The 15,044-nt window shown below is 36.8% G+C and overlaps 2 protein-coding genes across 2 annotated transcripts; both read left to right on the forward strand.

The window, feature by feature from the left end:
- Positions 1–4,287: 4,287 nt before the first annotated feature.
- On the forward strand, positions 4,288–5,226 carry LOC148116542 (olfactory receptor 5AP2-like). Its single transcript, XM_087891588.1, has one exon. It carries the CDS (start codon positions 4,288–4,290, stop codon positions 5,224–5,226), a length of 939 nt encoding a protein of 312 aa, XP_087747714.1.
- Positions 5,227–8,431: 3,205 nt separating this feature from the next.
- LOC117657662 (olfactory receptor 5AP2-like) lies at positions 8,432–9,370 on the forward strand. The gene has a single exon (XM_034405785.2). The coding sequence runs from the start codon at positions 8,432–8,434 to the stop codon at positions 9,368–9,370; it is 939 nt and encodes a 312-aa protein (XP_034261676.2).
- The last annotated feature ends 5,674 nt before the right edge of the window (positions 9,371–15,044 follow it).

Raw genomic sequence — 15,044 nt, forward strand, 5'->3', positions numbered from 1 at the left:
GGAAGGAAGGCAGGCTAGAAAAGTCAGTGGTGGAGAAAATAGGAGGCAGAAGTATTAGATATGTTTGCCAAGTATTAGATATGTTTACTTTAACTATTTATAAACATATATAAATACTATAAACACACACATACAATCACATTAATAGCATCTTTTACTTATTTATGTTTAATTGTGCATTTTTCACATCCGGTATGCAAAAACATTTACAATTTAAATCTCTTTACATTAACAAAGCAACCCAAGTACTCTAATTTCCTCTTAAAACCAGGGATGAAATCCAGCAGGTTCTGACAGGTTCTGGAGAACCGGTAGTAGAAATTTTGAATAGTTCGGAGAACCAGCAAATACCATCTTTGGCTGGTCCCAGAGTGGGGTGGGAATGGAGATTTTGCAATATCCTTCCCCCAGGTGTGGGGTGGGAATGGAGATCTTGCAGTATCCTTCCCCTGCCACGTCCACCAAGCCATGCCCACCAAGACACACCACGCCTACCAAGACACGCCCACAGAATCGGTAGTAAAAAAAAAATGAATTCCACCACTGCTTAAAACCCAGAATACTGAACTCACAATAGATGTATGGCAACAACTATACCCAGTGGATGAATTCATTCTTGTGGGATTTACTAGGTTCCTATCACCATTACACTTTTTTTTTCCTTAAACACATCTTGTCTATTGTTTTTTCTGCAATTGGTACACTTGATGATGTCCCTTGTCCAGGTGTTGGAGTCCTTGTTTTGTTGACAGAGTCTCAGAGTGGATAGACTTGCATCTTTATTTTTGTCTTCAAGTAATTAATTTACTTTACATTTGGTACATGTGTCCTTTGGGTCTTCTATGGGCATGCATATATACATGGAACATATTTTGCAAATCACAAAACTGTCAGTCTCTTTTAGCATGATTATGTTTTTAAGGCTATATTTTTCCTCTTGCAATTGCCAAAATTTTAAAACATTTTAGAAATTCATTTAAAATTTAAAAATTTCAAACATTTAAAAAACATTGAACAGGTTCTTTTCAATTTTTTTTTTAATTAAAAATTCAATTCCTCTCCTTTTGGGACTCTCTCGTGACTAGTATTGAAGCAGAACTTAAATTCAAGTAGGGTTGCCCTCTAGATATAGTTTGAAATCCACAGATGTATAAAGAATGACAGATGAATAAGTATTTGAAAGAATAAAATCCAGCTTCCCCCATTGACTTTGCTTGTCAGTGAACAGCTGAGAAGGTCATATTAATATTATGATTAATCATAATATTAACATATTACCCTGAAATGCTGCAACCATCATAAATGTGAGCTTGTTGCCAAGTGCCCGAATTTTGATCACTTAACTTTGAGGATATTGCTACAATCATAAGAATGAGAACTGGTTGTATGTCACTTTTTTGAATGATGTAATTTTAAATGGTAACTAAAGGAAGAGTAGTTCAGAAATTCTCCAGTCTGCTCCAGGATTTTCTGTACTAAATCCAGGTGTTTCTTTCATCCAATATTTTCCAGAGATATTTTCTTAAGGACCATCCTATTATGAACCACATTGACAACAATAATAAGAGCAGCACAAAACAACAACAATAATGTTACATGTGCCAGAAGATGCAACTGTGTTAGCAGCTCGGTAACTTTCTGCTGTACCTAAAATGCTGAAAAATTCTAGAAAATTGGAGAGAAATGCCAGCCGCCTGAAAGAAGATGGTGGAAAAATGGTTTCTCTTTGGCACTGGTATGAGAAGAGAAAATTCCCAGACATTTCTTAGAAAATTCTTTTCCTAAAGAAAATCTATTCCACCTCAAAAGTGTAGCACTGGGACAGGGGAATTACTCCTCTTTCAGGCCAAGAGTAAATAGGAAGGTTAACTTTGTATCACAGCCTATCAGGAATATGAATCCCAGTAGTTTAAAAACAAACAGCTAATTAACACCATACTTTCTGGTAGACATAGCCACTTCTTCAGATGGGAGTCCTCATTCTAAGCCAATTTAGATAATTTTGAAAAGAATAAAAGAAGTACATTTTGTTTCTCCTGAAGTGTTTGTAGGATACCATGGCAAGTGCTCATTTATTTCTTCATCCAATGTGACATTCAGTATCTATTTAGACAAATACAACAATCAGTCAATAAAGGGGATATGACAACAAAGGTAAACCTCTACTGAAATGTTATAGTGTTAGTAAAATCAAATGTATTCAATACATTTGATGAAATATTTTTCAAGGTGGTGGTGTTATTTTTTGAATCTAGATCATTTATAAGAGAACCAGTGATTACATTTCAGAAAAGGTTTCTTAGCAATATTCCTTCAGGACTCCTCACCCTCACCACTGTTTAAAACATGTCAGTGTCCTCTAAAATATTGCAGCTGATGTTCTTAATATATTGTCTTTTGTTAGCAATAGAATCAAAAATCACACTCGAATCTGATTTCTACCTCATATAGAGGATAAACAGCATCTTGAATGACGCCAGATCAGAAACAAACAATTCTTATAATTGGCCCAGTTAGTAATTTGATCTGCAATATGTATATCCTGAAGTTTCAAATTTCAAGGGCGGTCTTTCATGCGGTGTATTCTAATGGTACAAGTGGGATGTAAGTGGGATTTCTACATTATGATTGAATCTGACAGATCCAGGAAAAAGACATGTTAGTCTTAATGAAACAAAGAAACTTCTGAGCACCATCAGAAATTGAGCATCCAAACTCAGACTTCCATATAATCAAGGAGACGTTTCAAGAGAAGTATTACTTTGTCTAGCACAGATAGAATCAGTTTCCTGAACTCCTTTTTGTCTGGCTAGGAACAAGTTCTGTCTTATCTGTGTTAGATTCAGTTTCTTTCCCTTCATTAAGTCCATTATAGTATTAATCTCAATTATTGCAGCAGAACTTGGATTTCATATGAAAAACATTGAAAGTGTTGTCAGCTTCATACAGGGTGTAGCAGATTCAAAATTGGTTTTGAATCTTTTCCATGCCCTCAATCACTTTTCCTCTCTGCTATCGCACACTGTTTAGAATTTTTTTTTAAGTATACTTAACAGAACTAGAGTCAACGGTCTTCACCCAATCTACTTATGTAACTACTATTTTGTGCACAGATAGTCCTTTTTTTATATTCTCTGCACATAGATGTGTTTTGATATTCTCCTCAGAACTTCAGAAACATGGAGTATTAGAACTTTTTTAATAGGTTTGTTTCCCCATTCAGCTTCTTATGAATTGATTAATCTGGTAATAAGCCTCATGCTAAACTCTTCCCTTGTAGCCACTAGATGAACCTGCTCCAATAGAAAAAACATTGGGAAAAAGAAATTGAGGAAGACATTGATCAATAATATAGTGCTATAGGACACTGTGCACCAGAACAACTAGACACAAGAACAGTTTTTTCACGGACGCCATCACTCTGCTAAACAAATAATTCCCTCAACACTGTCAAACTAGTTACTAAGTCTGCACTACTATTAATCTTCTCATCATTCCCATCACCCATCTTCTTCTACTAATGACTGTATCCTTACAATTTATATTAACTGTTTCCTAATATGATTGGATTGCTTATTTGTACTGTATGACTATCATTAAGTGTTGTACCTTATGATTCTTGATGAACGTATCTTTTCTTTTATGTACACTGAGAGCGTATGCACCAAGACAAATTCCTTTTGTGTCCAATCACACTTGGCCAATAAAAAATTCAATTCAATTCAATTCAATTCAATTCTATTCTATTCTATTCTATTCTATTCTATTCTATTCTATTCTATTCTATTCTATTCTATTCTATTCTATTCCAGTGTAGTGTTTTTCAATTGGGTAGGAGCAAAAGACAAGACTCTGTTACTGTTAGTGCTATGATCTCTGTCATTCTCCTTCGCAACATAGAAAAATGAAAATGGATTTTCAAAGGGGAAAAGAAAACAAGATTTTTTTTAAAAAAAATATAGTGATCTAATTCTCTTAACATCAACATTCATAAAACTGAATTCCACTGAGAAAACTAATAGGCCAAAAATGAGTTTGCCGAACTGTTTAAAGATAAATATTAATTGATGTATAATTAAGTTTCCTTTAACAGAAAATTGAAATATATTCAATTCAAAAAATTTTGATGCTGAAATAGGATTTCCTGGAACTAAATCTTATGTTTGACCCCCATGAAAAAAATCCCTTCAACTTTCGATTCAATTAATTCTCAATTAGTTCCCTTCAATTAGTTCTCAAATTTTGCATGATTTTCTCTTTTAGTGAAGACTCAACTAAACCGGTGAGATGATTGGAGGAAACTGCACTGATGTGGAAGAGTTTATTCTTCTAGGATTCACAGATCATGTAACCCTACAACGTGTGCTCTTTGCAATATTTTTATTGATTTATATTATCACTCTTGTGGGGAATATTGGAATCATTGTGGTTGTGAAAAATGATTCTCACCTTCAAACCCCCATGTATTTCCTTCTGAGCAACTTATCCTTCTTAGATCTTTGCTATTCATCCGTTGTCACCCCAAAGATGCTGATGAATTTCCTGGTACAGAAGAAAGTCATCTCATACACTGGATGTTTCTTACAGCAATACTTTTATTGCTGTTTTGCAACTACTGAATGCTACCTTGTGGCTGTGATGGCATATGACCGATACGTGGCCATCTGCAACCCACTGAAATATACCACCACCATGTCCAAAACTGTCTGCATTCCACTAGTGATGTCCTGCTATATAGCTGGATTTCTGAATTCATCCGTACAAGTGGGATTTCGTTTAAGATTAACCTGCTGTCATTCCAACATCATCAACCATTTCTTCTGTGATGGACCTCCTCTGACTCATCTTTATTGTTCTGACATACAACTCGTTCAGATTCTACTCTTTGCTTTTGTAGGATTTAATGAGGTTGCAACTACATCCCTAGTGGTAATCTCCTATTGCTGTATCATTGTCACAGTCCTCCAAATGCGTTCACTTGAAAGTATTTACAAAGCATTCTCTACCTGCTCTTCTCACCTGATTGTGGTCTGCACTTTCTATGGGACTCTTCTTTTCATGTACCTGCGCCCCAGCTCCAGTTATTCCTTGGAGCATGACAAGATTGTATCGGTCTTTTATGTTGTGATCATTCCTATGCTGAACCCCATCATATATAGTTTCAGGAATAAAGAAGTCAGAAATGCCATGAAAAAAACATTTCAAAGAATAGCCACTTCCCAATGAGTTGCACACACAATATAGGAGAAAATATTTATCCTACTCACTTGCCATGAATGCATTATATCACATTTACATATATAAAAAAATCTTTGAGGTTAAAGTAATTTTTTTTGCTATTCTTCAAAGCTTTTTTGCTTAATTTCTTTTATACATGCAATAAATGTTCTGTATCATGTCATTGAGCAGAATAAATTCCCTTCGTGAAATCCCCATTCCAATAATCCTAACAGATTGATTATTCTTTTCGTGTTTGTAGATTGCATGGAGGAATTGACTTCATAGGGAAAGTTGCTCCATCTCTCCAAGTTTCTGTTGTAACGTAATCAAAATGACTGCTCAGTGCTCCATATTTCATCATTCCTTCCTTCTGGAAGGAATGCCTTGTTTCTGAAAGGAAGCACCCATTTCCCTGTTTGGGAGTTACAGAGCCAAAGACAAAACACATTTTTTCAAGTTTTCTTTGTTGGCAGCAGTATTAATGATACTATAATCCTACATATGTACATAAACAATTTCAGTGAGATTTATTTAGAGAAACAGATATAAAATTCTAATGCAAGCTCTAGATAGCTAAGGATTACCAATTAGAAAGATTTTATAGCTTTCTGATGCCTGTGTGAAAGCAAGTGTTGACAACAACTGTTCATTTATCCAGACTGCATGTGCCTCAAGTTCTCATTTGAAATCCCATGATTGTGACTCTAGACCTGGATCAGCTGACAAACCTTCTACAATATTGGTACCCTTAGACTTCATTTGGTTCCTCCTGTGCATCCTTTAAGGCAAGCAGGCTGTACTTTTGAGAATCTCTCTCTCTCCCCTCCCCCCCTCTCCATTTGTATTCATATCCCCTTTTTTATTTACTTCATAAAAGTTATCAGTGAAATTTGCACCACCTCTCTATGTGCTTCTGTGTTCTTGGCACAGGATAATACCAACCTTACGAAAGTTATCTAGGCATAGTCTAGTTGCTCAATTTAGGGTCTTGTTGCATCAGCGTGTAAGCTTTATACCCCTGTCTTATGAAAGCTCCTCACCAATTGATTTCTCAAACCAAAATATTGTGCTATTGTTTATTTTCTGACTTTAAAAAAATGTCTCTTTATGGCATTGAGGATATTCATGTGCCAGAAGATGCAACTGTGTTAGCAGCTTGGTAACTTTCTTCTGTACCTAAAATGCCGAAAAATTCTAGAAAATTGGAGAGAAATGCCAGATGCCTGAAAGAAGATGGTGGAAAAATGGTTTCTCTTTGGTACTGGTGTGAGAAGAGAAAATCCCCAGACATTTCTTAGAAAATTCTTTTCCTAAAGGAAATCTATTCCTCTTAAAAAGTGTAGCACTGGGACAGGGGAATTACTCCTCTTTCAGGCCAAAAGTAAATAGGAAGGTTAACTTTGCATCACAGCCTATCAGGAATATGAATCTCAGTAGTTTAAAAACAAACAGCTAATTAACGCCATACTTCCTAGTAGACATAGCCACATCTTCAGATGGGAGTCCTCATTCTAAGCCAATTTAGATAATTCTGAAAAGAATAAAAGAAGTACATTTTGTTTCTCCTGAAGTGTTTGTAGGATACCATGGCAAGTGCTCATTTATTTCTTCATCCAATGTGGCATTCAGTGTCTATTTAGACAAATACAACAGTCAATCAATAAAAGGGATATGACAACAAAGGTAAACCTCTAATGAAATGTTGTAGTGTTAGTAAATGCTCCTTCAGGACTCCTCACCCTCACCACTGTTTAAAACATGTCAGTGTCCTCTAAAATATTGGAACTGATGTTCTTAATATATTGTCTTTTGTTAGCAATAGAATCAAAATCACACTTGTTTAAAGATCTTCGATCTCAGATAAACCAGTAGGGTAGAATATGATATTTCAAAGATATATATTGAATCTGATTTCCACCTCATATAGAGCATAAACAGCATCTTGAATCATGCCAGATCAGAAACAAACTAGTAATTAGTTGCCATCAGAGTATATGCTTCTTATAATCAGCCCAGTTAGTAATTTGATCTGCAATATGTATATCCTGAAGTTTCAAATTTCAAGGGCGGTCTTTCATGCGGTATATTCTAATGGTACAAGTGGGATGTAAGTGGGATTTCTACATTATGATTGAATCTGACAGGTCCAGGAAAAAGACATGCTGGTCTTAATGAAACAAAGAAACTTAGCACAGATAGAATCACTGTTTCCTGAATGCCTTTTTGTCTGGCTAGTAACAAGTTCTGTCTTATCTGTGTTAGATTCAGTTTCTTTCCCTTCATTAATTCCATTACAGTATTAAGCTCAGCCATTGCAGCAGAACTTGCTGCATTTCATAGGAAAAACACGGAAAGGGTTGTCTGCTTCATACAGGGTATAGCAGATTCAAAACTGGTTTTGAATCTTTTCCATGTCCTCAATCACTTTTCCAGTCTGCTATCTCACACTCTTTAGAGTTTTTTTCCAAGTACAGTATACTTAGCAGAACTAGAGTCAACGATCTTCAACCAATCTGCATATGTAACTACTATTTTGTGCACATATAGTCCTTTTTTGTATTCTCTTGCACATAGCTGTGTTTTGATATTCTCCTCAGAACTTCAGAAACATGGAGTATTAGAACTTATCATTTTTAATAGGTTTGTTTCCCCATTCAGCTTCTTATGAATTGATTAATCTGGTGATAAACCTCATGATAAACTCTTCCCTTGTAGCCACAATAGATGAACCTGCTCCAATAGAAAAAACATTGGGAAAAAGAAATTGAGGAAGATGTTGGTCAATAATGTAGTGTTTTTCATTTGGGTAGGAACAAAAGACAAGACTCTGTTACTCTTAGTGCTATGATCTCTGTCATTCTCCTCCTAGAAAAATGAAAATGGATTTTCAAAGGGGTAAAGAAAACAAGAATTTTTTAAAAAAAATATAGTGATCTAATTCTCTTAACATCAACATTCATAAAACTGAATTCCACTGAGAAAACTAATAGACCAAATATGAGTTTGCCGTACTGTTTAAAGATAAATATTAATTGATGTATAATTAAGTTTCCTTTAACTGAAATATATTCAATGAAAAATATTTTGGAGCTGAAATGGATTTCCTGGAACTAAATCTTATGTTTGACCCCCATGAAAAAATTCCCTTCATCTCTGAGAAATATTTTTACATGATTTTCTCTTTCAGTGAAGACTCAACTAAACCAGTGAGATGATTGGAGGAAACTGCACTGATGTGGAAGAGTTTATTCTTCTAGGATTCACAGATCATGTAACCCTACAACATGTGCTCTTTGCGATATTTTTATTGATTTATATTATCACTCTTGTGGGGAATATTGGAATCATTGTGGTTGTGAAAAATGATTCTCACCTTCAAACCCCCATGTATTTCCTTCTGAGCAACTTATCCTTCTTAGACCTTTGCTACTCATCCGTTGTCACCCCAAAAATGCTGATGAATTTCCTGGTACAGAAGAAAGTCATCTCATACACTGGATGTTTCTTACAGCAATACTTTTATTGCTGTTTTGCAACTACTGAATGCTACCTTGTGGCTGTGATGGCATATGACCGATACGTGGCCATCTGCAACCCACTGAAATATACCACCACCATGTCTAAAACTGTCTGCATTCCATTAGTGATGTCCTGCTATATAGCTGGACTTCTGAATTCATCCGTACAAGTGGGATTTCGTTTAAGATTAACCTGCTGTCATTCCAACATCATCAACCATTTCTTCTGTGATGGACCTCCTCTGACTCATCTTTATTGTTCTGACATACAACTCGTTCAGATTCTACTTTTTGCTTTTGTAGGATTTAATGAGGTTGCAACTACATCCCTAGTGGTAATCTCCTATTGCTGTATTATTGTCACAGTCCTCCAAATGCGTTCACTTGAAAGTATTTACAAAGCATTCTCTACCTGCTCTTCCCACCTGATTGTGGTCTGCACTTTCTATGGGACTGTTCTTTTCATGTACCTGCGCCCCAGCTCCAGCTATTCCTTGGAGCACGACAAGATTGTATCAGTCTTTTATGTTGTGATCATTCCTATGCTGAACCCCATCATATATAGTTTCAGGAATAAAGAAGTTAGAAATGCCATGAAAAAAACATTTCAAAGAATAATCACCTCCAGGTGACTTGACACAAAATTTAGGAGAACATATTTATGCTACTCATTTGCCATGAATGCATTATGTCACACTTACAAAACCCTTTGTGGAATCTACAATTGCTTTAGAGTTATTTTTTACTTATCCTTCCATAATTTTTGTGCTGAGTTTCTTTTATGCATGCAATGGATGTTCTTTGTCATGTCACTGAGCAGAACAAATTCTCTTCATGAAATCCCCATTCCAATAACCCTAACAAATTGATTATCCTTTTCATGTTTGTAGATTGCATTGGCTTCATAGGGAAAGTTGCTCCATCTCTCCAAGTTTCTGTTGTAACGTAATCAAAATGACTGCTCAGTGCTCCATATTTCATCATTCCTTCCTTCTGGAAGGAATGCCTTGTTTCTGAAAGGAAGCACCCATTTCCCTGTTTGGGAGTTACAGAGCCAAAGACAAAACACATTTTTTCACGTTTTCTTTGTTGGCAGCAGTATTAATGATACTATAATCCTACATATGTACATAAACAATTTCAGTGAAATTTATTTAGAGAAACAAATATAAAATTCTAATGCAAGCTCTAGATAGCTAAGGATTATCAATTATAAAGATTTTATAGCTTTCTGATGCCTGGATGAAAGCAAGTGTTGACAACAACTGTTCATTTATCCAGACTGCATGTGCCTCAAGTTCTCATTTGAAACCCCATGACTGTGACTCTAGACCTGGATCATCTGACAAACCTTCTACAATATTTGTACCCTTGGACTTCATTTGGTTTCTTATTTTTGTTGATTTGTGATAGGGAAGGAAGGAAGGAAGGAAGGAAGGAAGGAAGGAAGGAAGGAAGGAAGGAAGGAAGGAAGGAAGAAAGACTAGAAAAGTCAGAAAACAGTTAAACGTTAACAGTCATTCCCCTAATAATATGAGAAACAATTTTATAGTCAAAGTTCTACTCTACTCTATTATTAAAGGCTGTCTTTTGAAAAGGTTGAGATGAAAATATCAATTTGATCATTCTTCACATAACATACTTATACTGTGGGATAATCTCAGTCTGAAAGAGGAAGTAATTTATCTTTCCTATTTAGTTCATTGACTAATAAAGACAAAAAACAAGTCAAAACATATATTTATAAGGATTTGTTTTTTAAAAAATGTGTTACAAATGTTTCAAATTACATATTTTTATATGGATTGTCCTTTTAAAAAGATGATGATAATTTCTTTAGTCTTAAGAGTCAGAAATAAAACAATGACACCAGAAATAGCTGGGAGCACTTCCATTTCATTATTTCTTACTTCTGATTGACCCAGTAATGAAATTCTCTGCAAGGAATAGAAAGAAATGTGAAATAATCTGTCTATTGACTGAACTGAAGTAATTGTATGTCACATCCATTTGGTTTTCTTGTTCTGCGATGGCCATCGTCCAGAATGCTTCCCAGTCTGACCTAAAGTTATAGTATGCCACATAATAGCCTATCCAAATACTAACCAGATCTGAATCTGTTTAGCTCTGGTGCTCACATATGGTCAACCAGATGCTGTTCCCTGAAACATACCACAGCATATTTTCATTCTATTTCATTTTATTGGTTGGGGCAACCATAAACACTAGTGGGGAGGATTTTAAAATAACTATAGCATTTTTTAATAAGCCACTTTGATTCAGGGGATATGGAAACCAGGAGATTATGAGTTGTAGACTCCCTTCATCATAAAAGCCAGCTGAGTGACCTCTCTTAGCCCAACACATTTCACAGGGTTTTTCTGGTGGGGAAAATAGGAGGCAGAAGTAGTAGGTATGTTTTCCAATAGTTATATTTATACATATATATAAATACTATAAACACACACACACTTATAAAATCACGTTAATGACATCTTTTAGTGTGTTATGTTTAATCATGCATTTGTCAATCCAGTATGCAATAACATTTACAATTTAAATCTCTTTGTCCTAAAAAAGGCATCCAATTACTCTAATTTCTTCTTAAAACTCAGAATACTGAGTTCACACTATATTGATGGCAGCAACTGTACCACGGTGGATGAATTCATTATTGTGGGATTTACTTAGGGGTGAAATGCTACTGGTTCAGGCCGGTTTGTCTGAACCGGTAGAAACAAATGTGACTGGTTCACTGAACCGGCAGTAAAAATGCTTTAAAAACTAAAAAAAAAGTTCTAACGATGGCACGGTAGAGCTGATCGTCTGACCTTTTCTTTTACTTTTTTTAAGCATTTTTTTACTACCCATTCAGGCAATAGGTAGTAAAAAAATGCTTTAAAAAGTTTTTTAAAAGGTTCCGACAATTAGGTGTGACAATCAGCTGTGGCATGCGATCCTCAGAACTTTTTTTTATTATTATTTTTTAAAGCATTTTTTACTACCTATTGGGGGAAGTCCATTTTTGTTCCCAGGAAGCTTCCCTGAGGCCTGCTAGGCCAAAAACGGGGGATGAAGAGGGTCCGTTTTTGCTTCCAGGAGGCTTCCCTGAGGCCTGCTAGGCCAAAATGGGTGGTGGTGGGGGGTCCATTTTTGCTTCCAGGAGGCTTCCCTCAGGCTTGATAGGCCAAAAATGGGGGTGGGTGGAAGGATCTGTTTTTGCTACCAGGAGGCTTCCCTGAAGCCTGCTAGGCCAAAAACAGGGTTGGGTGGGGAGAGTCCATTTTTGCTCCCAGGAGGCTTCCCTGAGACCTGCTAGGGCAAAAATGGGGGGGGGGTTTGCAGATGATTTTATACTATGCTTAGGTCAGATCGAAGACGGCGAAGTTCTAAATTGTCTAAGCCTAAATTTTTTAAGCATAAGGTATTTTGTTGCGAGCAGAGGAGTGGAGGACTCTTCTTGTAAAATATCTCTGGAATCGTTCGGTTGTATTAATGTCCAATATTTATTTTATTTATTTATTTTATTTTATTTATATGCCGCCCTATCTCCATAGGACTCATGGCAGCTCACAACAATAAAATATCCAACAAAAATGTGTTAAAATACATGTTAACCCCCCCAGTCCAGATTGAACAACCATGTCTTTAAGTTGCGGCAGAAGGTGCGGAGGTCAGGGGCCAACCGGAGCCCCAGAGGAAGTTGGTTCCAGAGGGTGGGAGCACCTACAGAGAGAGCTCTGTCTCTAGGGGTCGCCAGTCAACACCGTCTAGCCGACCGCACCCTCAGTAGGCCCTCCCTGTGAGAATGCACTGGGCAATGGGGAGCTGTTGCTGGTTGCAGATGGCCCGACAAATATCCTGGGCCTAAGCCAATATGCAGTGCGGGTTCCAGACAGATGAGCTGTATTCAAGAATTGGTTTGGCAAAAGTTTTGTATGCCCTAGTTTGCAGTTCAATATTATCAGAGAAGAAATTACTTGTCAGTCACAGATCAAAAGATCAAAAAAGTCACAGATCAAAAGAAGGCATAGTCAAGACTTGACCAGACCAGAAATATCAATGTTCATTGACATTTCTTTTAAATGCCATGGAGTATGGAAGGAGCTTTTTTTAAATGTATTTTTTAATTCTCTTGAGCAGTAATTAAAATACAAAAATAATAAGTAGAGGAGAATGGTATGTTTTTATGTTCAGGACATGGAGTACCTTTCAGTGATCATTTAAGACTCTATTTAGAACTGTTTTACAAAATTATCCAACACACATACACACACACTTTTCCTTTATTACTCCATGGTTATAACTTTACTGAGTATGTACTTTTAAAAGAGGATTAAAAGTAGTTCATAACTCTCCCTACTAATACCCAGGATACTAATGATATCTAATACCCAGGATAATGCCCAATTCCCAACTAGTGATTAAAAGTGGTTCACAAGTCTCCCCATTGTTTACATCCAGAGGTAATGCATGCAACAACAGCATTTCTGGGTTGTAAATTGGTTGCCAAGAGTGTTGTTAGCTCAGCTACTCTTCAAGAGACTTATTTATTAATCTGAGTAAAATATTTCTTTCATCAGCATTGTACAATCAGCAGAGAATAAGTGGCTTTAATGTATCTAAAGCCAGAGAGCTAATTTTTTTAATATGCTTCTGCCAAAATAGATCAGGGACAAAATAATTGATTCTTTGGATATGTTGTATCTGAGGGAACTGGCCCCTAACAATATAATCAAAGTGGGGAATAAGATAGAACTATGTATATAAGTAAAGGGTTTTACATGCATGCATATGTCTCAGAAACACAAAATAATATGTGAGAATTGTTAAGAGAATACTAAAACTTTAGAAATCCTGTCTATCATAAAGCTTGTCATCCCAAATCAGCTGATTACTAAAAGCAAAGACATGTAATTAAAATCCATGATCTGATCTTGCAGAAGATAATATTATCAATCTTTTGAGCCAAAATTTGTCAAACTCCCTGATATTCAATCCTTATTTATTAAAAGTCGGCAATATCATATAAACACAAGCAGCCTGGTCATTCTCAGACTGAAAAATCTCCCTTGAATCAATGAGATGCAAAGAGAACAAAGCTCCTACATCCGTGATGGCGAACCTATGGCGCACGTGCCACAGGTGGCATGCGTAGCCATATCAGTGGGCATGCGAGCTTAGCTCCAGTGCACATGCGCGCCAGCCACCTAATTTTCGGGCCTTCTGGACCCACCAGAAGTAGGGGAACAGGCTGTTTCCTGCCTCCAGAGGGCCTGGGGGGATGGGGAAGACCCATTTTCCTTTCTCAACTGGCTCCAGGGCCTCTCTATGAGTCTGGGGAGGGTGAAAATGGCCTTCCCCACCCCACCCCCAGAGGCCCACCGGAGGCCAGAAAGGCCTGTTTCCCAAGTTGGGAATGGGCCGTTTCCGGCCTCCGGAGGGCCTCCAGGGGATGTGGAAGGACGTTTTCACCCTCCCCAGAATCATAGAGAAGCTCTGGAGCCAGGTGAGAGAGAAAAACAGGCCTACTGGGCCATCGCGTGTCGGGAGTGGGGGGGTGCATAGAATTATGGGTGTGGGCACGCACACACATGGCACCCCCACCCCCCCTTCCTGGCACACGATGGCAAAAAGGTTAGCCATCACTGTCCTACATCATTGGCAATCAGAAGAATAAAGAAGTTCAACTGATTTTCAAGTTTTCACTCTTCAAATCTTCACCAAAACTTCCATCTATTCTGGTAGTGTGAAAGCATAATTATAGTATTAAAGTCTTATTACAATTAATATAATACTGAGTAAGTACATCAGGCTGCCATATCGCTATATAATATTATAATTATAACATCAAAAGAACCATTATAAACTTTTTCAAAAAGAATTGTTAGACTCAATGAATACTATAGTATAAGGGACAATCATTTGGGAGACATATGTAAAAAAAAATCAAGATGGCAGCTGCAACCACACATTCAAAGCTCTGTAAGCAATGCATCTAAAAAGGGATAGAGTTTTGATTTCAGGGTTGTGGCCAAATCATGATTATTTTGACCTCACCTTCTTCCATGGCTGTCTGTTACTAATCTATCCTTAAAATCTTTTTCAGGAACACATTCAGATTATCTCAAAACACCTTTTGTTCTTCTGAAAATGTTAACCAAAGGTTGCTTGGTTCACCAGTACAGATTATAGGGAGGTCTGCAGATTATGCATACTGTAGCATCTAAATACTACATGTCACCCCTGTTAACCAAAAGAGGACAATCATTCATGGCTGAAAAACATGCTTATTTTCTGTCATGC

This window comes from Pantherophis guttatus, chromosome 1 (assembly GCF_059756535.1).
Source record: "Pantherophis guttatus breed Tessera chromosome 1, ASM5975653v1, whole genome shotgun sequence".
In the NCBI taxonomy this organism is placed as follows: domain Eukaryota; kingdom Metazoa; phylum Chordata; class Lepidosauria; order Squamata; family Colubridae; genus Pantherophis; species Pantherophis guttatus.